This window comes from Agelaius tricolor, unplaced genomic scaffold (assembly GCF_023055355.1).
Source record: "Agelaius tricolor isolate 1412-34295 unplaced genomic scaffold, bAgeTri1.0.p SCAF_2, whole genome shotgun sequence".
Lineage (NCBI taxonomy): Eukaryota > Metazoa > Chordata > Aves > Passeriformes > Icteridae > Agelaius > Agelaius tricolor.
In genome coordinates, this window is record NW_027269262.1 from 61103202 (window position 1) to 61127890 (window position 24689).

The 24689-nt window shown below is 38.1% G+C and overlaps 1 protein-coding gene across 2 annotated transcripts; it reads right to left on the minus strand.

The window, feature by feature from the left end:
- Nucleotides 1-402: 402 nt before the first annotated feature.
- MYBL1 (MYB proto-oncogene like 1) lies at nt 403-24404 on the minus strand. Of its 2 annotated transcripts, XM_071420405.1 has the most exons (16): nt 24092-24404; nt 20141-20243; nt 19947-20018; nt 17136-17228; nt 15754-15974; nt 13841-14024; nt 13543-13617; nt 11959-12063; nt 10487-10720; nt 9825-10184; nt 9208-9350; nt 8876-8990; nt 7166-7282; nt 6969-7073; nt 4884-5063; nt 403-3038 (listed from the first exon to the last, which is right to left on the minus strand). In XM_071420405.1, exons 1-16 carry the CDS (start codon nt 24109-24111, stop codon nt 2910-2912), a joined length of 2256 nt encoding a protein of 751 aa, XP_071276506.1. In that variant the 5' UTR covers nt 24112-24404; the 3' UTR covers nt 403-2909. The 2 variants fall into 2 exon arrangements, with proteins under 2 accessions (XP_071276506.1, XP_071276501.1); XM_071420400.1 differs by lacking the exon at nt 4884-5063 and having other exon boundaries at nt 24092-24251.
- Nucleotides 24405-24689: the final 285 nt, after the last annotated feature.

Genomic DNA, 24689 nt, shown 5'->3' on the forward strand with positions numbered 1-24689 from the left:
GGGAAAAAAATCATACTGCATACCTTACACTTGCATTTACCTCCCAAGACTCAGGCACACATACTAAAATACCTCTATCCTACAAATGAAAGGAATGTAACTAGAGCTTTACACTATCAGCATTCGTCCCTCAAATTGTCTTCTATACCTAAAAATTTGTGTTACAGCTTTGAGAGACAAATATAAACTGATAATCAGATACAAGTAGGCTTACATGCAGGTTGGATTGAAGCAGGCACTGCCAAGGGACTCCATCCTGCTGTGTAACCCACTCATTTCCACATCTGCTGTCTCTGCCCAGGCCAGAAAACACAGGTCTCTTGCAGTTCCACAGGCACACATACATACACGTTGCTTTAAGAGCACTGAGTGTTACAGCTTTCAAACAAAAGACACTTACAGTAACCTGGTACATAGATGCTTTATTTCTGACATTAACGCGGTCTGTATTGTGAGATCCTCTTACATAAAGGAAAAGTTTGTAGTACAACAAAAACTAAGATAAACAAGGCATTTGTTGCACGTTATGTCAAACCTTAGAACAAAAATATGGTGTAATATGTATTTAGGTTTCATGCAAGTTTGGCTGCTGCATGTACAATTTACCTATAAACTGAAAGAAATGCAAATGCACACAACATTCAAAAAGTAATAAGATGCCTGACATATGAAAGATTAAAACCTTCCTGCTAAAGCAACAAAGTAGGAGTTAACTAAACGATCCAACCAATACCAACACAAATTATGACTACTTACCATAAATCTATGCTTAAACTTGGTATAGGTAGCTTTGATGATACCATTTCTACTTCAACATACCATCCAGATTCTAGATAGTCATTCCGTCTTAATGTCTGATTTCATTTTTTGTGAATTAAATGTTGTCTCCCGCATTACATGTTGCTGTTAAATCCATTCTGGTAATGCACACCTAAATCTAGTACTGCCAAGAATTCCAATTGACTCCTTTAAATTTTGCTAGGTGAGGAGTAATCCTGGCATGATGGGCATTTTCTTATCCCTTGCTTATAATAGGATTCCCGCCCCCCTCAAAATTTTGATGTGAATTAAAAACTGCTAAAAATGTTTGTGCCTATTACTATCAGAGCCAATATCAAAAAGCTCATAAAAACAAGGATTGTATAAGCTTTGAGATGCTTTAAAAAAGTTTAAGAACCCATTACCTTCCTTGTGCCACTCATCACATGTTAAATTTCTCCATTAATTAATTCTTCTCTACCATCTCTGATATTAAAGTGTTAGGAACACTTTCCACACCCTGCATAGTACTGGTTGATCTCATAAAGTTAACTAGAGAACCTGACATCGTGTAATTTTACATACAGTGCATATGATGCTCGCTCTTTCCATCTCTCATAGCAGCAAGCCGATTCTGCCACGATCTGTAGCAGCACACCCGGGAGTGGAGAGGAAGAGTGTTTGAATTATAAATAACTAAAACTACAGTGTACAATTCTATTTACCTGTCAGTATTCTGTTGAGAGCACTCCATTATAACTTGCTCGAAATTAACTACATAAAAATCTCTACAACAAAAGCAAACCAAAACATTCCTTCAAAACCAAAAATAAAGACATAAAATAAGTGCAAATACCTAAAATAGGCAACTAAAGCAAGTGTTGTGACCTGTATACCTTTAAATAAGGACAAAGACTTTTCATAAATAAAAGAATGTTCTCTTTGCTCTTCAAACATTTAGTCAGTATATAATGGTCAAAGTTAAGTGCAGATAAATTGTTTTGAGATCCAAGGTGCCAAGTTTCTTCAAAAAAAAAAAAAAAAGGAATAAAATATACATATTGTAAATGCATTAGTTTTTAGTTCCTATGCAGGACAAAGTACTCCTCGGTCACATATAAGACCCCACCATTTCTTTCTAAATATATTTAAACAAGGTACAGGAACAGCTGCTGTATAATATAGGAATACCTTGTAATTATGTTGTAGACCAACATGATTTTAGGGCTATAGTGCAATCTTTAGGTAGATGTAACATAGAGTATAGATTTTTACACTTCACCACTGTAATTCTTCTGCCATTTCATATATTTTAAACTTGTCCTTTTTCCATCTTAGCTGTTTTAACAGGAAACAACATTGGCCTCTAGACAACCTGCATACATATAAATATCTACATTTAAGCTTTGAAATGGAAATAAATTATAAAAACAGACTCCTTTCCAATTTACAAAATTTTGCTTGTTCCTACATACTGTACAATACATTCAACAATCATCTCATTTTGAGATTTATGAAGAAAATACTGATGCTTTACACTAAACTTAATTCACCCCCCTCTGCCTACTTCTAGTACCATTTGCAAATAAATATATTTAACACTGTAGTTAATTTCATTGTTTTGCAGCATACCAAAAAAAATTAGTAGTGCAACTTTCTATCCTTCCTTTGTACTCCTTTCCATTGTGTTTCTTTATATACTAGAAAATGCTACATAAGCAAAAGCACATTCAGTCATGTATGTTGCTCATTTGGAAACCAGTAACAACCTATAAACCTACTCTATATTGAAAATGCTCTAACAGATAAAAAAGCGATGCAAGTCAAAAGAATAAATATGAAAAATAGACCTAAAAACTGTATGTTGTCAGTACTGCAATGTATTTTACCCTTCTTTATATTTTAGGGGATTACTCTTTTAATATCTAAAAAAATCATTGCAGAACTGTTTGCGGTATCCCTTCGTAAAGAATGCAAGAGCTTCGTGTCTGTTCTTTGTCAGTCAGAAGAAGAAAGGAAGCTTTAAGGTAGCTTTAAGGTTTCCCTTGGCAGACTCTCTCAAAGACTCAATTCCCAACTATGGCACGGGAATGGCCTTCAACATTGTTTCAGTTTCAATGGAAAGAGATGGTTGTCAGCTGCAGTGACCATCACAGTATCAGAGACCTTGAATTGCTGTTGGTAGCTGTGTATGTGCTCAGATACCTTCTTGCTTGTTCAGTCATGATAAGCTGGTCTTCTGTTTTTCCATAAACAACTGCCTCCCAATCACGACTTGGCTGCATAAAATAAAGTTCTGTTAAAAAGGTTCTTTTAACAAACTAAAATACTTAAGCAATTCTCATACAATGTTTCAGAGTAGTACTAAATTATTAAAGCCTAGCAATAATATATTTTACTGAGAAGGATCCAGTTCTACAGTACAGTACCTAAAAGTTGTGACAGAGCTCCCTCATCACCCCTTAAATCCAGCTCCCCAGCAGTGCATCTGGGTTATGCTTTGAGTTCAAACACACAAAATGAAAAACATTCTTCAAGAGAGTCTAACCAGTTCAACAATTAATACATAAAAGGGAAGCTAATTAAGTTATCTTCTCTTTGAATATCTTCCTCTTTAAATGTGCAAAGTTCAACAGGCAGAAAAACACATTACTGACAGCTGTCTGGAGACACCAAGGAAGGTAAAATGATTTGGGAACTGAAAAAGAAGATTGTGAAGAACTTCACTGAACCAAGTGACGGCTGTGGAAGAATGGTCAGATTTTTGGGGAATATATTAGAAACAGCAAAGGAACTGAGAATGACAATGATGAATGGAAGAATAATTAAGCTACTAGTCCTGCTTTTTCCATGAAGCAAAGCCTACATCTTCACATAAGGTACTGAATCTCAAGCTGATTCATTTCAGCTCCAAATTGGATCTGACACTGGCTGATTGTAGCATGATGAAGAATGCAAGATCCTCTCCCTCCCACATGGAGCTGGAAACTGATCCAAAGGATCAGTTCCACATATTGATTCACAAAGAAAATTAGCTGTTTGAGCTTCTCTGTAAATTTAGCAGAACTTGATTCATGGAAGGGACTTGGGGTTAGAGAGGCCACAAAACAGAGGGATTTTCTCTGGGGAAAGAGAAAAAGGAAAAAAGATGGTTCCATGAAAATATTTGTGAGTATACTATGACTAAGCTCCCCTTTTAAGTATTCTGAAGACCATACTTCTGGGTTAGATAGATGTATTCACCTTTGCTGCAATTCACAGCAAAAGAAAAAAGAAATTTTTCCTTTTTTTTTTTTACTTTTAATATCACAATTAAATGAACTTTGTTCATCTTCCTCATAAGAAAAGATCAGAAAGCAATACTGTTGTCTCTCTACTTAAAAACATCATTGTTAAAGCAATTAAGTAGAATATGGAAGATCAGGCTCCAGGTGTCCTGTCTTCTGGGTTTTCAAAATTTTTTTATTAATACAGAGTAGATATTCTGAGAAGACAAAAATACCTTATACATTAGCTCCCTATTGGACAAACTGGAATTGGTACAAAGTCGGGTCAAAGAAATCTCTTCTTAAAGCTGGTGATCAGGACAGAGGGAAAACTAGCTTCAGTGGTTTTACCAGTACGGAAAATATATGTATGTAAAAGAACAGGCCTGTTACTAGAATAATTACCAAACAGAATCTGTGGATAAACTCTGCTTAATGAATCCCACTGGGCTTATTATGAAGAGTAAGCACCAGACAAATTTGAGAAACCGAAGTCATAAAGAAGTTTGGTTTGCACCAGGTCAAGTATTCTAACTCTTAGTCTTGGGCACCCAAACCTGTTTTGTTGGTCTCCCCCTACCCTGTTTTTTTTACCTCCCACATCCAAATCTTAGTGAAATATCAGTTTGTTTCACTGAACCAAAGTGTGAAACATCAGGGTTGTGTTTGAAGAACTTAGCTATGAATAAACACTTTGCAGAAAAATGACCAATTTACAAGAAATAAGAATCACAGAAACACTGAAACTGGATCACTGCTTTGAACAATTCTAGATATTAGTGCAAGACAGAAATAAAGCAATACAAAATTTCTTTGTTAACCCACTAACAGAATGAACAGAATTCTTTGCATCCAGACCTGAAGAGTTTTCTCCATTTTGACATTTTTTGTAGCACATGCATTCAGTTTCTTCTTAATTACTGCATTTGCTTTGTTTGCTGGATTTGTATCCTGTTTTTCTGATGTCAGGTTACATCTGTTGTCCTGTATTTCCAACAATGGTGTCATTAATAAAGATGTGGTATATGCATTTTTTGACTATTGACAAAAAAGAGAGTAAAGAACAGGAATAATAATTAGTAGTTAATACAAAAAGACTTCAAATGCTGTCTTCAGAGAAGCCAAAATGTAAATAAAGTAAATACCATCAGAAAGACCCTAGGAAAGAATCTGAAAAGAAAATGTAATGAAGTATATGAAGAACTAGCCTGTCCATACTGGGATCCATAGTACAACAAGCAGCTGCAAGCATGGTTTAGGTATCACTGAGTAGACAGTTTCTTTACTCTAAAGCCATGCCACTCCTATAGATTTTGTAAAGAACAAGATTTGATAAGGTGGTAACCACTGAACAGTTTAAAAGAAAAAAAACCCTCACTTTCATGTCTAGGACAATCCTTGTGAAAGTCAGGACAAGGAGACTAGAGTCAAAAAGTAGTATCAAATCAATTTTAGGGGGAGGAAATGCTTTAAGAACTGAAATAAGCACTGGATGGATCATTCCAGAAGAGTTTTATATATTGGTAATGTCTATGGAAATAAACATAAATTAATTCAGCTTCAGTATACAAAAGTGGAAGACAGATATATGTCAATTTTAAAGACCAAAAGTTAGTTCACAGTAACAATGGCTAAGTATTTGCTTGCTTACAAAAACACCCCATTAAATTGACCTTTAAGTATTTATTCTTCCTCAGACCTTATTCCTAAATTATCATCACATGGACACACAATTTCAACTTAAAGATTGGTATATTTTTCATTTTTAAATAAGATACTACCACTATCTCTCTTGCTAGGAGTGAATGTTCTTGTTCCACCAGCATTCCTTATAAAAATGCAGGAAAAACCAACTTGTCCCCAGCCTTTAAGAGACCAAAACATCACGGTGTAGCTTAACCTGGACTCAGTGATCCACAATGATGTGTCAGAACAAGACAAAACTAAGAACAGCAGGCATTTTGGTCATGACTGGAATGGCTGCAGCACTGCTGCTCCTCCCAAAAGATGTTCCTGGGGAAGCTGGCAATTCCCACTAGGTGGCAGAGCACCCAATACCCAGCAGGAAGATTCCAAGGCTTGGCAGGCACAGAGTCTAAGAGGCACTTTAGAAGGGAATTTAGAAAACCAGCTAGAAAGGAGTATGACCTAAGCAGGTCCGACTTTTTAAGCAATTTGGCACCTACATCCTGTATATAGCCTTAAACCTCATCAAGAATCACAGACATTTATTCTTTGAGCATTAAACACATACATGCATTAAGAACTCATTAGAACAAAGTTTTCCTACAAGACTAAAGAGTAAGCTATTCAATTACTCAGCTGAAAAAACATTGAGCTTCTTTTTAAAGGAAAGAGGGATCAAAATAGCCTCATATCTGATTTCTTCATGTCCTGATTGTTAAGGCAGAAGTACTCAAATTCCTTTAGGCAGAAGAAGCACACAAACTTCATCTTTTACATGCTTGATATTTGTTAAAGTATTCCCCTATTATGTGAAGTAGGAAAAACATGCTGCCTAATATGCAATTAGGTATTTTCAGAACACATTTGCCAGACTGTCAAACATGCACAGCACAGGAGCAAATGTCATCTTCCTGGTATATTACAGACAATTCCAACATGCTGTGTAAGCTAAAGTTTATAGGCAACCAGCATGGAAACAGCTTTGCTACAAACCTGTAAAGCATTCACATTATTTTACCTCCTCTGAAGGACTGAAAGGAAAAATTCATGCATGAATTCAAGCCCAATGCTCACCTATTTCTTAAGTACTTAAAACAATATTTCAAACTGAAGGTACTTTTCACGTTCTAGACGCATTAATCTAGCAACTTCAGTCCAAAAATTTATTTTAGTGGGCAGAACAAAAGATACACAGTTCCATATTAATATTGCTGCCAGTGATGCTCTTCAGTTAGATTAGTTTAGTTTAATTCTTACCTGTACATCTAAACTATTATCTTCTGTCAAACGCTGGGCCCCAACCTCCTCTTTATCCTGTGGATCTAGGACCAGTGATTTTCTGACTTTTTTAGAAAAGTTGTGCTGAAATAAACATTTTGCAAAAAAAAAAAAAAATTGTAAAATATTATTTCAAAGCAGTTATTACCTATTTGAAATTACTATTGTCATATTACCTCCTGCTTGCAGTTTTTATACAAAGTGTCATCTTCCTCCTTGGGAAATATATCTGTTCCAGTTTCCTCTTTCAAAACTTCCCTAATGTCTTCCTCCGAGAAGGCAAGTGGTTGTGACTAAACATTAATTAAAATTGAAAAAGAAAATACAGGAAGTCTATTAGTGGCCAGTTCTTACAATATTCTACTTTCAGCTAATGTAGGCCAGAAAAGAGATCTTGCAAAACATAGCATGAAAAGACCTAAGCTACTGTAGTTAAAAACCACAGGGCTACATTTCAAGGCTATGAAGATTATTTTAAGTTAATTTTACTCCACATTATTTTTAGCCAGATAAACATATATATGCACACAACGCCTCAAAAAATGCAAAGTAGCATTGAAGAAGACAAACTACTTGTTTGCAAATGGTTATCCACTGATAAAAGGGATAAAAGTAATTTATATATACTAAATACCTACATAAAACACATATATGTATATATACATGCATAAAAACATACTAAAAAACTGTACTGGAAATGTGTAACTGTTGTTGTGAAATGAATTTATACCAATTTTAACACAAATCTTTGAATAAGACATTGATAGTCCTAAGTACAGTACAGAATTTCACAGAAGCCATACAGATGGCTCCTTTGTGTACCAACAGGAGAAGAATTCCCTTAAGCCCTCAAAATTTGATTTTGAACAGGAGGTTAATAGTGGACAGAAACAGGAATGCCAAACCACTCCATTTGCATAGTGAGGGACTGTGAATCTATAGGGTAACACAGATGGTGCCAAGCCCTGTGGCAAAGTCTGAGCTACCTTCTGTGTTTGCAGAAAAGAAGCAGTCAATATATATTGGCTGGAATCTTTTCAGAATTTGAAAAGCATATGTCTCCTGAATTCCAAAAGTTATTATGCATTAACATACCTTAGCTAGGCTAGGAAGAGAACAAAAATTTAATTCATTTGGAACAAACTAACAAAAAAAGGTAACATTATCCATAGTCAACAAAACAAAAAAAAAGAAGTGTGTGACAGCCAGCTGAATCAGAGGATCATGAACTGCTATACTAAAATTTTGAGATTTAGGATGAAGAAAACTGCAAACATCAGTCAAGATTACCATACTGTGGTAAACACCTAGTTTCAGTCCTAGTGCTGTAGAAGCACCAAAATCAAAGAACAACTCAGGTCTTACATAGCCCAGAGGATACAAAGATAATGCAGTTTTTCAAGTGAAATGTGAAAGTTGTTTAAAATAATGAGGTCAGTCATACTCAACTACAGCAGTTTGCTCTTACCAGATTACCCAGCTGGAGGACCCACACCCATTCATTCTCTGATTTATAATTTTTCTTTTGAAAAAATAGAATCCTAAAGTATTAAATTTCAGGCATTTATGCAGCCACCTTGTCAGAGATACAGTTTTAGCAAGGATAGGCAAATTTAAAACAACTCACAAACATGAAACTGATGCATTTAAGATTACTGTGGATCAAATGATTACATGTACTAAATAACTATTCAAGAAGACCATGTCTTCATACTACACTGAAGGATACAAGTCTAACAACCACATCCAAAGTGGTTTTGATTCACATTCTAGCTGTTCTCTAGGATAAGTAAATGCTTTTTAAGATCACACTGAGGCTTCCAATACCTCAAAACCAAGAAAGCATTTAGATTTCAACAAAGAAAAGAAACAGTATAACCACATACCATAAGTCTGAGGGGACCATACTTTTTTTCCTGAGCAGCCAAAGCATTCTTAAAAGGAGTTGGTGTCCTTGGTGTTGAACCCAAAAGAGATCTTCTCATTGTAGGACTTCTAAAACTATTCAAGCATAGAAAAGCATTCATAAGTGCATATTTTAATATTTTATCATTAGCAATGTAATAAATTAATCTAAGAAACATTTTAAAATACTTTCATTTACACAACAGATATCACCACCATGCATCTGAAAGTACTGAGATCACCGTAACATTACCCCATGTGTATTAAACTTTAATTTAATAACACCACCAGATGTTTAATGTAATAAACCTACCCCACATTCTCCTTTTGATCTTGTGGTGTCATTTCCTTGTGTAAAGGAGTCGTAATAAGAACTTTCTGCCCACAGATTGGAGTTGATGTAAATGCAGGATTTTCAAAGTTAAATTGTTCATTTCCAGAACAAGTGTTGAAAAACTAAACACAAGAAGGAAAAAAAAAAAAGGCAACCTTACAAGACAAAATTTCACCATTGTGCTGAACAGCAAAACCCTCCAAATTATATACATATATCTGATAGACTTTTACTGACAAATCCCAATACTCTATTCTTGACTTACACTTATTGCTGAAACCTTGATTTTCTTCTTAAAATCCCCACTCCTTAATTAGGTCACAGAAACAAAAGGTCTCTATCAACAATTATTTGCATGAGAAAGTACGAGCTGAGACACAGCTCATTGCCACCACTGCTACCGCCCTCCCCATTAGTCTTCAAAACAGAGGTTGTTTAGCAGTATATTTTTAATATATTTACCCTTATGCAGATGTTTTAAGAAGTTTTTTGACATGTTTATTTAGGCTACAATGCACTACCAGGAAGAAACTATTACAATTTATAACCCACCCAGCAGAGTCTTCACATTTAGCAGTATTTACCAACACACTCACCTGTGATGGAGAGAACGGTAGTGTTTTCACTGGCGTGCGCTTTAGTGCCACATTGACGGCATCGTTACACAAACCGTCATTCAGCTCGGGACCCGGGGACTGCCCAACACGCAATCTCTTCTTCTTTCTCAGGATAGCAGGTGGATTGCTGAACTTGTTTGAGGTTGATGAAAAAACTGTTTCCTCATCCCCACTGATGCTGCTGTGGTTTTTGCCATCGAGCATCACGCCCACGTTATACTGGCACTCGGCAGCCCCGTCGCTGTGCTGGAGCCGCATCAGCTTCACTGGGGCCGGCTTGACAGGGGAGACAACGGCCTCGGAGAGCTCAAAGCACGTATCACTCCATGCTACCGGATCCTGTGGGCAGGGGGCAAAACACAAGCAGGCTTATCCAAGACTACTTCAGCATGTCCAAGCCAATCTATCAGCCCTCTACCTCCACAAGGCATATTCTGAATTATTCTCTCTGTGTCTTTCATACAGTCATAAAACACTGGATATTTTAAGATACAATTCTTTCCAAACTGGCAATAAAGCAGTTGAGAAGGCAGAAATTATAGACAAATACAAAATAAGGTAATTTAAGAGTATTTTACACATACTGCGTAAGTTAACACTCCTAATTAAACACTTATTTTTAACAAGGAATACAAACTTACGATTTCCATAAGATCTAGTGCCTCTGCAAATTCTGGAATGGTCTGTAGAGGTGTTAACATTCTATTTGCTTCTACACCCAAATACTTAGGTGGTGAATTCTGCTGAACAGGTGTGATGCGGGTCTCATCCATGCTGTAGAAATTACTTGTTTGTTCCTCAAGACTACTTAGTGTATTAGGCATACAATCCTCCATGATAAAATTTCCAGACCAACAAGACAAGCTTCCAGCTTGCTAAAAAATTGTGAAGAAACACATTAATCTTATTCAACTTAGAGGCTGAAAAGAGTCAATTATGTGACTGCAGGGTGGGAAAAAAAGTAGTGTGTGGAAAGACTAACTATTAATTTTGGCATTTTCAAATACTAATTATCTGTTTCAATTAAAGAAATTAGCCTTCTCTTTACATTAACATGCTCAACATTCTCAAATTGTGTAAGATTTTTATCTTACCTCACATTCATATCTTATACACACTCACAACTTAGGTAATTATGGGCTGTATTGGAAGCCATCTCTGATGCAAGTTTCCTGCATACCTGAACACCAGTATATGAAGTCATCTTCAGTACAGAACACTGAACGTCTAATTTTAAGATAAGAAAATGTTTCTAGAGTGTGAAATACTACTTGTTTGATCTGGGTTTTTTTAATGCAGATTTTGCATTAATAGCTGAGTAAACTTCTAAAAGGTTATCCCACTTCAGTAGACTGCTTAGTACTCAAGAAACAAATTTTCATTTTCACTGGAAATCTAGAAGCAAACCACATGCTACTAGATAAGCAGAACTGCACTGTTTCAAAAGAATGCCAGGAATAACTCTGCCACATAAAATCTGAAGTTCACCTGTAACCTAAACCAGTGATCAATATGGTTGGGTTAGTTAGGTGTCTGATACGCACAGCCCTCTGAAGAAATCAGTGATTGCCATCTGCAAGTCACCCTAATTCTACAGAATTAGGGAAATTCCACTGAATTTACACACAAATTGTGTACAGTGCATATTTATTTAGTGTTTGTCATGTCCAAATGTGGGTATTAAGTATTGCAAGCACTCACATTGAAGTTTGAGGAAAATATAATCTACAGGACATTTTGAAATCAAATGGGGCAAAACCCATGTATTTTTCACCTCTACTGGGCAGAGGCTCAACATTGCTGATCCATAAAACTAAATGGCAATGATATCAAACATGTCACCTCCTGAAGAGGATTAAAATACTGGGTCTTAGGAACTGCCAAATTGCTGGTCATATTGCTGTTGTCTTCATAGTTTAGAAAACTGCACTAAAAGTAAGTTGTCTCAGTTCTAATATACAGATTTTTGTTTTCCAATGCAACAGCCATAGGTTTGATTTTAGAGGGTCAGGTGAAAAAAACACCACACTAAACCACACAACCATTACTGAATTTCTGAGGATTAACCTCAGCAACATAAATTCAAATATTTAGAGAAATTTACAGTCCTTACAGAAGACATTTGTTTTCTTCTGATTTCATTCTCTGCTGACATAAGTAGCAATTCAAGTTCCTTTATTTTCTTTTCTTTATCAGGATCATCATCAATAAATGGCTGCTGAAAAATTTAAGAAAGAAGCCATTACTACTTTTTATTTCCACCTCCTCTTCACAGTAAAGATTCTGCATTATAACACAGCTGTATTTTTAACAAGAATCCACACAGAGAGGGAACAGAACTGTTCAGACTGTATCCCATTTTGTAGTACAGAAGTCACCCACAACTGAAACAACTCCAACTACCAGGAGACGGATCTGACGTTAAAGTGGTGTGTAAGGTGGTATTTTAACTGGATTCTAATATGGCCTGTAAGTTATCTGTGTGCTAAAGCACATTCTAAACTAAAGTCACTTTATTCTATCTTTAATAGAACCAAGTGCTGGCACACTCTTTATATGTTTGTGGTTTCACATTCCTTCTACAATTCTGTGTTATTCATCCTCACTAAGTGTGCAAGAAAGTGTTTCAAATCAGCATTTGCTCAAACAGTATTTATACAAGCAATCCCACCACTACTATCAGAAAAGAAAATTAACTAATTGGTTTTGATTGGTTTGTTTGTTCTTAACCTCCTTAACACCTTCCATTATTGCTATAAATATAGGTGAGGATATATGCTATCACCAGTTTACAGAGTATTTCAAGGAGCAGAAAGTATCTTATACTTTTCTGTGTAGGGCAATCTAGACTGTCAAAAGCCAATGAGCTTTGTTGCGACTTGTATTCCTATACCATTATCAGGGAAGAAAATGCAACATGAAACAGATGACCTGCACAGGGAAACTTCAGGTTAGGTAGAGAGCTCTACAGAATTCCTCTATCTAACACAAAAAAAAATCCATTTATTATTCCCTGTGTCTTCTTTTACTTCTTTTACTAATTCCAAATAAACAAGAATTCTTCCAAGGCATCATATTAGAAACCAAGATCTATATTCATTCTGCACCACATGAGGAATTTCAGGTATATTCCAAGTGAGCCGAAAAAAGCAAAAGGAAATAATATATCCAATTTCTATTTGTTTTGAAATTCCTTAATTCTTCAGGATTTAGAATACTGCAGAAGGGCAACTGATTGAAAGATATTTATCAGTGACAAAGAAATAAAACCTAATGAGAACAAAAAAGCACAGCCAGAAGTGTAAGTCACAGTAAGTTGAGTTTTTCAGGATAGGGTTATATTTATTACATAGATGTAAATAGTAAAGTCTTGTCTTTAAACCTCTCATAAGCTAGGTAATACTAATATAGGTCACCACAATTTAGCCTCAAGATTTAACAAGTAGACTATGTTTTAAGCCATATTTCTGTCAGAAATAAGCACAAACATCATGTTTCTGGGATAGAGAAACAGAGCTTCATTTTTCCTACATAAAAGTACCAACTACACTAGCAAGCTTACTTACAGAGGAACCTATATAAATGTAGGTGAATGATAAAGACTAACAGTCATTTTGAAGATACACATCTTTTCATTTTACTGAATAATACTATGCAGTAAATTCTCTTTAATTTATGAAGGCTGTTAACAATTTACCTGAACTATGTTGGAAGAAGATGGAGCATGCTCTAGACAGCTGCCTTCTGGTGAGGCATACTGATATGCTGGAATCTAAAAAGACATAAAACATTTTACAAACCTTCAAGAAAATGAGGATATAAAATTAACTCTAATTTATTATATATTAATTATTTATGGTTTACAAATCCTGAGTTGCCATAAAATCACAAAAATACTCAACAGATCTTCAATTATTTCAGATGTGTTTCTTGTTTCAAATCAAATCAATTATTTGAAACTGGGAGATACTTATTGTTCTAAATTTTGAACTTACATGTGTCTGAACAGGCACATAAAATTGATTCTGAGTGTGCAAGTGTTCCATAGTCAGACAAGGTTGGGGCTGAAGTTCAGCAGAACTAGCACTTTCAGACTTTATAACACTTTGCAAATATCCTTCCTGTTCCACCTTTCTTCGCATTGTTGAATTCCAGTGATTTTTAATTGAATTATCAGTCCTAAAATGAAAGCATAAAACAGTGACTGCTTTCCCTATCTCAAAATTAATTATATATGACACAATTGACAGGGTTTGTACAGTAGGTTAATCTGAAGCCACAAATTCAGAAAGCTCCAGCAGCTTAGATCAAAAGTTCTGTAATCAGTAGTGTTTAGGCATAATGACTAGAAAGCTCCTCTTTTTAGAGCTTCCTTCTACTAAACTTCAAGTGTACCAGAAATTAAAAGCAGAAAAGGAGAAAGCCTTGGTTCTGACTGTAATCATGATGGGGAACCTTTTTTCTTAGATACTTGGAATAATTGAATGAACACATAGTTATTTACCCCTCTGCTATAAATTTGCAGTGCAGGTAGCTAAGAAAATCACCTCACTGTCCCAAAACATAAAGGCACTTGGGCTGGTGTTTGCTACTGGAAGACATCTCTTCTAAAACTGACAGCCTGCAGCCCCCACTCTGCATTTTATGTGCAGCTTTGTGGAAGAACATCCTACTACCTCTTCATGCCCTTGATTGTGGATAGGATAAAACAGGCATGGCATTTTGACAAGCAGGCTGAAATCACTCCAAACACTAAACAAACATTAAGACAAGAGTAGACTATAACTGCATTGCTGTCTAAAACACTAGTATTATTATTCCTAGCCTTAGGTAGAGGTACACAGAAACAAAAATTGGTTAAAATCCCATTCTCATTTAAGGGCACTCCAAGAAGTATTCCCCTTTTTCATCCCAGTAGTGTTGGACTCTACAGCTCTTCTAGGTCTATGATCTTTAGCAGTCTTTAGCTTAGAGTGTCAGATTTATTGACAACAAACAAGCTAGTAAATAGGAATTCTTCTGTCAAACTCATCTTCCCTCTCCAAAATTCTATTTAGATGCAACCCACTCTCTTCTCATTCCTCCAAAGCATTTACTGTGAGCTGTGGATTGTGCACTTCATCAAAACACAAAGTTTTTAAGCACGCATCCCTCATTACACCAAGGTAACAAATGCTGATATTCCTCAGGCACAGCTAGACAGTCACCTCTTCAACACATAAACTGAATTCAGAAAGGGACAGCTTAATGCTGAATTTCAGTTAACAGTACAAGGTAAAAGAATTACTTCATTAAACTGATCAATCACACACACTAAAATTTTGTTTTCCACAACCAAAGAAATCAGCAGTGAAACTTGAAAGAAATATAAGGCAAACAATGCATACAATTAATGCCTAACTTAGAGACTTCATGACAACCAACTAACTTCGCAATGCATGACTCCTAAGTCTGGACTTTTGAAGGTTACTAAGATTTTCTTTTACAAGTGTCCAGTTCAACAAGTGCTACACAAAAAAAAAAAAAAAAAAAAAAAAAATCTGATCTTAAACCAGGAAAGTCACCCTCAAATACATACCAATGAAGGCACTTTGAGATCACATTTGATATAAAATCAATTTTCTACTACTGCTTGCAGTTAATTCAGCTCAGCTCTATTATAGAGGGTTTTTAAGTGATCAGGAGGAATCTGAAGACACCTTCAAATGGTTAGAGCTCTTTTTATGGGTGTTACATGTTTTTAAGAATACAGGTCAAATATGAAAGATTTTTAGTGTCTATCAAGATAACTATATTTTGATGTAAGTCTCAGCAGATGCTCTCTAACTAACAAGTTAAGATTTGAAAAGGTACTGAGATGAGCACTTTTCATATTCCAACATTTAACACAAATAGAGTTGAAAAGCACCTTCCAGGAAGAAGCTTTGCTATTTCAGCCCATCGGTTTCCCAAACGCTTGTGAGCTTCATAGATTATTCTGTCCTCTTCTTCTGTCCATGAAGACTTTTTTACCTCAGGATTGAGATGGTTATGCCATCTTTCTCTGCATTGTTTGCCTATTCTTCCTTTCAGGTGTTTTGCAATTAGAGACCAGCGCTTTGGACCATACTTCTGAACTAATTCAATAACCTGCAATACAGATGAAAGCACATTATAATTTCAAAACCTAATTTACCTAATCAAAGGCTGAGAACACTGATAAACACACATTTTAGAATAGCATTCTAATAGGCAACTGATATTAGGCTTAAGGAGGCACACAGTGACTTGGGGTTTTAAAAATGATTTTTCAAGAAATCAGAAATTACTAACTCCAAATTCTCTCTCTTATTTAGAATATAAGTGTATACTGATGAAAATTTGGAAGTTTCCTCTCTATCACCCATTTCATAAGCTGACATTAGGAAAGGACAAAAAAGAAACAGGTGAATGTGTTTGACTATTTTCAACAATATCCATGAGAAACGACCCACACCTCTACATCTAGAATGGAGGTTGGGAGTTTTACAGAGTAGAAGCTTTTTCTTAAAAGACTAATGAAAACTGTAAAAAAATAGATTAGGAAGACCATATTCATAAATTGGCAAACAGTAGTTTAAAATATCTTAGAACAGTTTTAAACAGTAGGAAAAAGAAACCAGTTTGAAATACCATAAGAAATCTGTATTTGCATCTCCCTACCAGGCAGTCCAGATTGTGCAGGCAAAAGGCTACAGTATGGATTAACAACAGTGAGGTGAAAAAGGAGCCTAAACCACTGATAGCTTCTTTACACAAGGAAATGGTTTCACAGAATATTCTGAGCTGAAAAGAAACCAGAAGGATCATCGAGTCCAGTGGCCTATACTGGGATCACTCTCACAAGTTTGGCATTATTAGCACTATGGCCTAACTAAATGAGCTGATCTCAGGGTTGTAACAGTAGGTTATGAAATAATTTCCCTTATTCCCAAACCGTTCAAGTCTGGTGGTTTTGAGGAACAAAAGATGTAAAAGAGACCTTGTCCTTTAGTGCTACCAAGAGATCCCCCCTACTTGGTAAGTTACAGTAATTCAGCCAGCAATCTCACTAATGGGAAATTAAATGCTTGAGCAGACCCAACATTCCATCTACTTAAGAGACAATTTTTTCCTTCTCACACATCATAATGTAATAAAAGTATCCACATCACAAGATGCATCAGACAACAAGGCATCACACATGGAAATGGAACTTTAAAAAAAGTACACATTCTTAGCAGTCATACATCAATTTTATTAAAGAGCAGAGTATCAATTAGCTTTTGTTACCCTCTGATCCTCTTCTTTAGTCCAGGGCCCTTTAATCAATTCTGGGTTTAGTACCTTCTGCCACCGATGCTGGCACTGAAAATCTGAACGATTCTGAAACAGTTTTAGAAGAGCAGTACAGCTGTTATACTCTCAAATACATAAAGCTGTAAATATATTCTACCATGAATTATTAGCTTTTTTCAAATTAAAAGACTTATTTAGAAATTTGTTCTAAGTATAATCGTTAAATTCTCCCTTATTATTTCTTATTCCATTTGCTTATAAAAAACTCTTCTCTGGAAAGAAAAACAACCTTGCATTAAGCTCTCATTTAATTATTTCAATGTACTAAATTGATAATCAAATTCAGAACTTACTCATCTTTAAAGAAAAATTTATATTTATATTTGTCCTCATTACTCTACACTTTCAACTTTGTGGTTGATCTATTTTTGACATTATCTATAACTTAAATAAGGGGGACATTTTTTAAGGAAATACTTTTCTTTTAACATAAAAGAATACACTTTTCACTAAATCCCAAATGAATGTATTCTCAGCTCTTTACTAGAGTGTTAAGGAAAACAGATTTAGATCAAATTTAGTTAACATATACTAATTAAACAACATTGTTTTTGCTGGTCAGGACAGATGGTGCCTTTCTGTAGCTTCACTATGGATCTTTTGAAATATTGTTCCCAGTTATGAAAGAGAAGTAATCTTCACTTAGCCTCCTAAAAACTGTCTATATGAAAGGGTTGGTCAAATGCTTAGAAATATACAGGTAAGAGCCTGCCCCAGGACAGCACATTTTTTTAACACTGGGACATGATTATTTACTTGCTTCAGAGCAAGCTGTTGGATAGCAAGTACCAATTTCAAGGTTTTCCTGGTCTTGTCTACCAAGTAAAGGTGTTACCATGCTAAGATGAAGTTAAAGTAGCAGTCTGCAAGACCAGAAAAAACACCCAGAACACTAACGCCTGAAATTACACTGCTCACACTACCTTCAAGCTAATCACAAGTAGTAACTGTATGATTAAAAGCATACAACAGGTTTTTACAAAACATCATCATTTCCTGTTGAAGAGAAGCTGTAAAAGACAGACTCAATATAGAATAGCTGTTACCATTTGGACAAAACCATTTTGAATTTTGGCCTTTTAGTGCTCTTATCTTCTAGACATTTCTGAAATCATAATATGATTTGGAGAGAAGAGCAAAGCAAATGATAAAATGAAACAATAATTGTTTCAGTCTGCCTTAGCCACAAAAAAAAATCAAAAGTGATTACAAGCTACACTCTCACTCTTGAGAGTGACCTTGAAGCCATCTTCACTTTTTCCAGGCAGAACAGAGGGAAGGTTTATCTGTGCCCAGTCCAGCAAAGAAATGAGGGTTTAAAAGCACAGCAGTTTGAGGGCCTTCACAATTCAAGATACATTTGGCTTTCCTAGCAAAAGACCATCAGTAACAAGGTGAGTGTGAATTATGCCAGCCTCTATTATTTGGCTGTTGCAATAGGTCACCTGAAAAGGCTGTGCAGGCTCCATCTGTGGAGAGAATCAAACCCAAGCCCCGTCCTGGGCAGCCTGACCTTGCTTGAGCAGGGGCTGTGAGCCAGATGATCTACAGAAATTCCTTCCAACATCAATGATTCTGCAGCAGGCACCTGATTATGCACATTTCCTATGATAACTGGGGAATGTTCTTTCAACCTCATTTGGGCCCAGCTGAACAACAGGTTTTTTGTCTCCAGAAACATTTTTTTTTCAGATGAAGAATTTTTTACTAAACTGTTAGATCTGTTAAATGCAACTCTATACTACACCTGCAAATCAGTATCACCTAATGTATTTTCAAACATCTTGATATAAAAGCTTTTTGATTCTCCTCTGCCATCTACTCATTTCACTGATTCTTATAAGGGAATAAGGTACATGTAAGGCATATGGATTTGCTTATGCATGACTTAAATTTAGAAGCTTGGAGTTTATTACCTGATACCTATATTTTCTACTTGGAAAAATAATAGAAGCACCACAGTTGCACAAAAATATGATGAGAACAATGCAAAGTTATAGTTGTTCAGCATTTAGAATTCAAGTCCTTTTTTACCTTACAGTGGAAGTTCATACAATCACATCATCCCACATAATATTGTAAGAACCTCAAAGGTAGAAGGAGGTGCAGTTTTTTTGATTTCTAATATTTCAATTACCAATACCACTTCTAGGAAGCGATTTCAGCCTTATATTCTATAGCAGGCATTTTATAACATTTGTTCAGAAGAGAAACAAACACCATCAATTCTAGTTGTAGGTACTTTCTGCTGTTACCTCAAGCAGTCATCACTGTAAGAAAAAAATCAAACCCAAACAAACAAAAAACCCCAACAGACACACACGAATAAATAAATAAAACACACATGCCCCCTTGCCTATGACAGTTAAAAAATTAATCCTGCTCCTTTCAAGCAATCTTTCAGATGCAACCCACTCTCCTAACTGCTTCAGAAGCAATCTGTGAACTGTGGATACATAGCCACCATGAGCGATGGAACCCGTATTCCATAATGAAAACAAATAGCAAGTGTGAACAGAAGGTGTTTTGATCATTTCAGACTATCACTGAAGACTGATAGTCTGAAATGATCAAAACACCTGACCCCATAAGGTTCTTCAAGGTCTGAGCTAGATCAAGCCTGTTTTAGAAGAATCAGTTTTTATTATGTGCTTCTCATTCTATTTCACTACATTTCCCAGCTAGACATATAACCAAAGTAAATAAATATTGAGAGAACTTAACTGAAACAGAGATTCAACTTACTTGTAGATGACTAGCAATGAAAGCCCAATCATCTGTACCATTTTGTTCCACCAGCTTCTTTAGCCTTTCATCCTGTTAAGACATAACCTCAGCCAATAAATTTTACAAGCTACCCCAATACAATACTAAATAATAATATATTTCATGAGCTAAGATCAGGTAGGGATCAGAGTAAAACAAAAAAAAAGTATTACCTCTTCACGGGTCCATTTCACCTTGCTACATATCTTCTTCAAACCTTTTTGCTGTGGTACTTCATAGTCATGATCCATATATTGAAAGTCATCGTCTTCCTCACTGCAAAATACAACAGATGAGTGAAGAAGATCAAAATAGAGTTTAAAATACCTCTGAAAAACCTTTTTTTCTACTTACTTGCAGCTTTTTTCTAATCTCTACATATTGTTCTAAAATGACACATGGGATTTGCATGATCACAAGGTCTGCCTCTAGCAGTTCACCATGTCAAATTACCAATTTAATTTTAATTTCAAGGCCACACACTGGACAGATAACTACTTCCAAGACAAGATTTAAATTCGAAGTAAAACCTACTTTTTAAGATTCATGTATTTCTAATACATTTTTTCATCTTTATTTTACATCACTGAGCTTACAGAGTGGTGTTAGGCTGCAAAACAATTCATGATCCACCTCCATAAGTGAAACAACAAACACAACAAGAATGTTAAGTAAGTAAATCTCAACTTGAGATTTTACGTGGGCTCCTGACTTGACTAAAAGCGTTGCCTCGGTGTTACAGGAATTAGATACAAATCTTTGAAGACAGAGATGTTCCAGAATAAATAATTTGGGCCTCAGCGCTGAGCCCCGAGGCGCAGAACAGCCAGGTACCGCTGCGACTCCGCGAAGATCCCGCTCCATCTACTGGAGAAAGGCGGAACTCCACAACCTGCATAAACAAAGCCTTCCAAACAGGCGGCACAGGGAAGTGCTTCATGGAATCATCGCTTAAACTTCTGTCAGTGACTCATGTTAGCATAAATTCAAACACATGTGGAAACCTAGCTCTAACAACAAGAGCTGCTGTGCCCCTGCATTAATTATACCAAAGGCACAAAGAAGGGACTCCCATCCAAATACATCACTTAAATTAAAAGCAGTTTCACAGGGCAATTTTTTTCTCCATTTTATTATTGGTACAAAGCATGATAAAAAAAACATAAATTCAGGTTCAAAACAAAAATTATTTCTTCTCATCCTTGACAATTGCTTCAATTTTTTAATCAAAAGTATAAAAAAAACCTTTCCCAGTAATGAAATTAACCTGTGCTAGTGTCCCAAGAACAGATTCAATGGACAGTATCTCCATTATTTTCTAGAATATGCAATGATCAGCACAGCACGCTGATTAACCACTTACACTTTATTTGTTATCTCCCATTAAGTCTGTTCCTGTCAGCCGCCGAGGACATACTTAATTCAAAAGCATTACCACAGGATACTAAGTGCCCAACTCCTGCAGACTCGCTTCTACATCCTACACCACATCTGCATTCGCCTTACTTAGCTTCATGATGCAGCAGTAAAACATAAGCAAATTAAAACTTTGCTGAGTTGCTGAAAGACAAGGCAGCAAACTTGTGGGAAGGTCAACAGCAAGTTCTTCATCATACTTTCAGAAAAAAAATGAGCTGCAAACGCTTTAAGAGGTTTGCATTGAGTGGGCTAAGACTTACAAAAACAGAACTTAAACTCAGAAGTAACAGTTTTTTCTGCCTCCCGACCAACTCCTCTTTTGTCCTTTGACAAACTTCAGGGATCTGTCCTAGGAATACACTTCTCATAATACCATTTCATACCAAGCAGGCCATACAGTTCACTTACAACTAAAATCAGGCCTTCTTGTAAAGCCCTTTGTCAACACGACCTCCTCACCCACTGCAGAGCAAACTGGTTTGTGAGCAGTCTCCAGTAAGGAGAAAAGTCACGGGGACCCAAAAGCAGAGCAGGGCTCCCTGTGCACGGGGACCCAAAAGCAGAGCAGGGCTCCCTGTGCACGGGGACCCAAAAGCAGAGCAGGGCTCCCTGTGCACGGGGACCCAAAAGCAGAGCAGGGCTCCCTGTGCACGGGGACCCAAAAGCAGAGCAGGGCTCCCTGTGCACGGGGACCCAAAAGCAGAGCAGGGCTCCATGTGCACGGGGACCCAAAAGCAGAGCAGGGCTCCATGCGCACGGGGAGCAGTGAGGCCGATGAGAGCTCCAGTGCCGGAGCAGGTGGGGGCCCCGCCCGGGGGCAGCTGCGGTTCAGAGCCCTGCATCAGGAGCTCTCCAGCCACACCGGTGCCTCTGCCAGCCAAGCAGGCACTAACCTCTCCTGCACCTCCATTCCACCTGAACAACCACCTAGTCCTGAGTCTTGCTTAGACCAGTGCTATGATAGACTATAAATCAAATTCTGATTAATAAGTGGGACTACTACTTGAAGTTTTCAATGAAAAAGACAAGATTTTTAAACACATGGGGTTGTTATAGCTCCTTTGACAATTCTTTTGCAGTTATGAAACTGCTAAAATACTGCATCAAAGTGGAAGGCATCCACCAAGTTTCATCAAATAAGACATCTGGGACAATAAAGTACATATTTTGTGAGATCTGCACTAGCTGTCCTTGCAATTCTGAGTTGAGGACCATTAAAAGAAAAAAATCAAGCTTGCAACTGCAACAACCAAGAGAAGTTTAACATTAAATGAATGTGAGATTAAACTTAATATCGTTTGGTGCAAAACAACTGCATTTTCTTCTTACTTCACACCTAGATTAAAAGTCTTGAAGGCACTTTCATGAAAACTCATAGCTTCAATATTTAGTTTTGGAGATACCATCATCAGACACTGACACAACATCCGCCTCGGGCTACCGATCTCTAACCAAACCTTCCTCTGCTATCCACAACCCGCTGTACTTTCAATCATGAAATCAAAGCACTCCACAGCCATGGGAGAGATAATACAATCTAAAGCTTCACAAAAATGAAACCACTGTAATACCACAGGTGAAAGTCCCTTAAACTACAAAATGCTGATTAGGAGTGCCAAGAAACATGCTGTCTCCGAGCCAAGAACAGATAGCTTCAGCAGTCAGCCTCTGCAAGCAAAGCCCTTTGTGGCTTACACAACTAGAACACCAAAGTATTGTTTTCTTGTTTTAATTGCAGCTTTGCAGAAAAATATTCTCTTATAATTTTTCCCATGTCAGAGGAAAACGCAAAAGCAGTTTTAATATGCATGACTTTGAAACCACCCCCAATTCCATGAAAAGTATACATTCACAACAAACCCCAGATGCCACAGATAACTCACCAAGTATCCTTTCCTTCCCCAATCCTAATCTTTCTCCTATATTTCTTTATAACTTTCCAGAAACTGATTTAAGACAGGAATAACCATAGCGACAAAACAGTTCTCCAAGACCATCTTCTAAATACAAAACAAAGACACACCCATTCTCGTATCAATATAACAAAAGATGTATGAAAGCCATCTAGGGCAGCTGCTAGAGCTCTAGTGCAGAATGTGATCTCTCAGGAATATTTCAGGCTAGATTGTGATATCTTCAGTCAAAGAATATATCAGCTGAGCAAAAGTAGGTGCATTGAACATACTGAAAGAATCAACAGGCCCAAACCTTATATCAAGGCTGTGCCAAAGCCACTTGGGAGGTGAAAAGGAAAAAGTGTTACTCCAGCAAAAGGAAAATAACCAGCACGGAAAACTACTGCGGAGGCAACGTAGTTGTTACTGACAAGAGCAGCTGCCCAGGTAAGCTACAACAAAGACGACCTGAGCGAAAGCACAGAAGTGAGAGCAGCTGCCAGGGGAAAGGCGGGATTTGTACCCGAGAGGTGGTGCCCAGAAGTCCGAGAGAAGAGATACCTGCGAGGGTGCCGGAGGGGGGAGGGAGGTGGGCAGTGACAGCCGAGGCCGGGGCGGTGGAAGGAGGCCGAGAGCAGCGCTGAGGGGCGGGGCGGCACCTGGCTGGGATCCCGGGGCGCGGGGGGAGCACCTGGCCGGGATCCCGGAGCGCGGGGGGGCACCTGGGCTCGGGACGGCGGCGTGGAAGGCAGCACTGCCCTGGAGGGGAAGGGGGGCAGAAAGCGCAGAGCGCCCCGGTCCCGCACTCACCTGCGCCGTCTCTCCGCCATCCTCGGCGCGCACCATAGGGGGGGCCGCCACGGCCGCGGGGCGCAGCACGGAGCCCCCGAGCCGCCCGGGCTCCCTCTCTCACAGCCGGGCAGGGACGTAGCGGGGCACCGGCGGCTCAGAACGCCTCCAGCCGGGCAGGGATCCTCCCAGGGCCCGCTGCTGCCCGCGGTGCCCGCAGCGCCCCGGCGGCCGCCCTCAGCCCCGGCCCGGCCCCGGCGCGTCAGGCATGGCTCGGCCTGGCCGCTGCCCGCAAGGACGGGGCGCGCAGCGGCCCCTTTCTCGCCCCTACTGCGCCTCGCTCTCCGATGCTGTCAGAGCTGCCGCGGGCTCCGGCGGCGCCCGCCGCCCTCCTTCCCTCCGTCTCCGGGCCGCTCTGCTCCGCTGCCCTGCCCTGTGGCCGCCCGGCCCCCGCCGCGCACCGGCCGCCGCCACCGCCGCTCGGGCTCAGCTGCCGGCGCTCGCGGCGCGCTCGGCCGGTGCCGCCCGAATCTCGCGCGCAGCCTCCCCCCCGCGAGCCGCCGTTTGAATCTGCGCAGGCGGACTGACGCCCCATTGGCCGCCGCCGACCGCACGCGGC

What these genes read in the sequence shown, in the direction of transcription:
- MYBL1 (XM_071420405.1), bottom strand. Translation starts at nt 24,111, where the DNA reads ATGGCGGAGAGACGGCGCAG. An exon ending in ATGGCGGAGAGACGGCGCAG is followed by an intron (nt 20,244 to 24,091) that starts GTGAGTGCGGGA and finishes TGTATTTTGCAG; the next exon opens with TGAGGAAGACGATGACTTTC. An exon ending in GCAAAGCTTCTTCCTGGAAG is followed by an intron (nt 14,025 to 15,753) that starts GTGCTTTTCAAC and finishes CTTTCATTTTAG; the next exon opens with GACTGATAATTCAATTAAAA.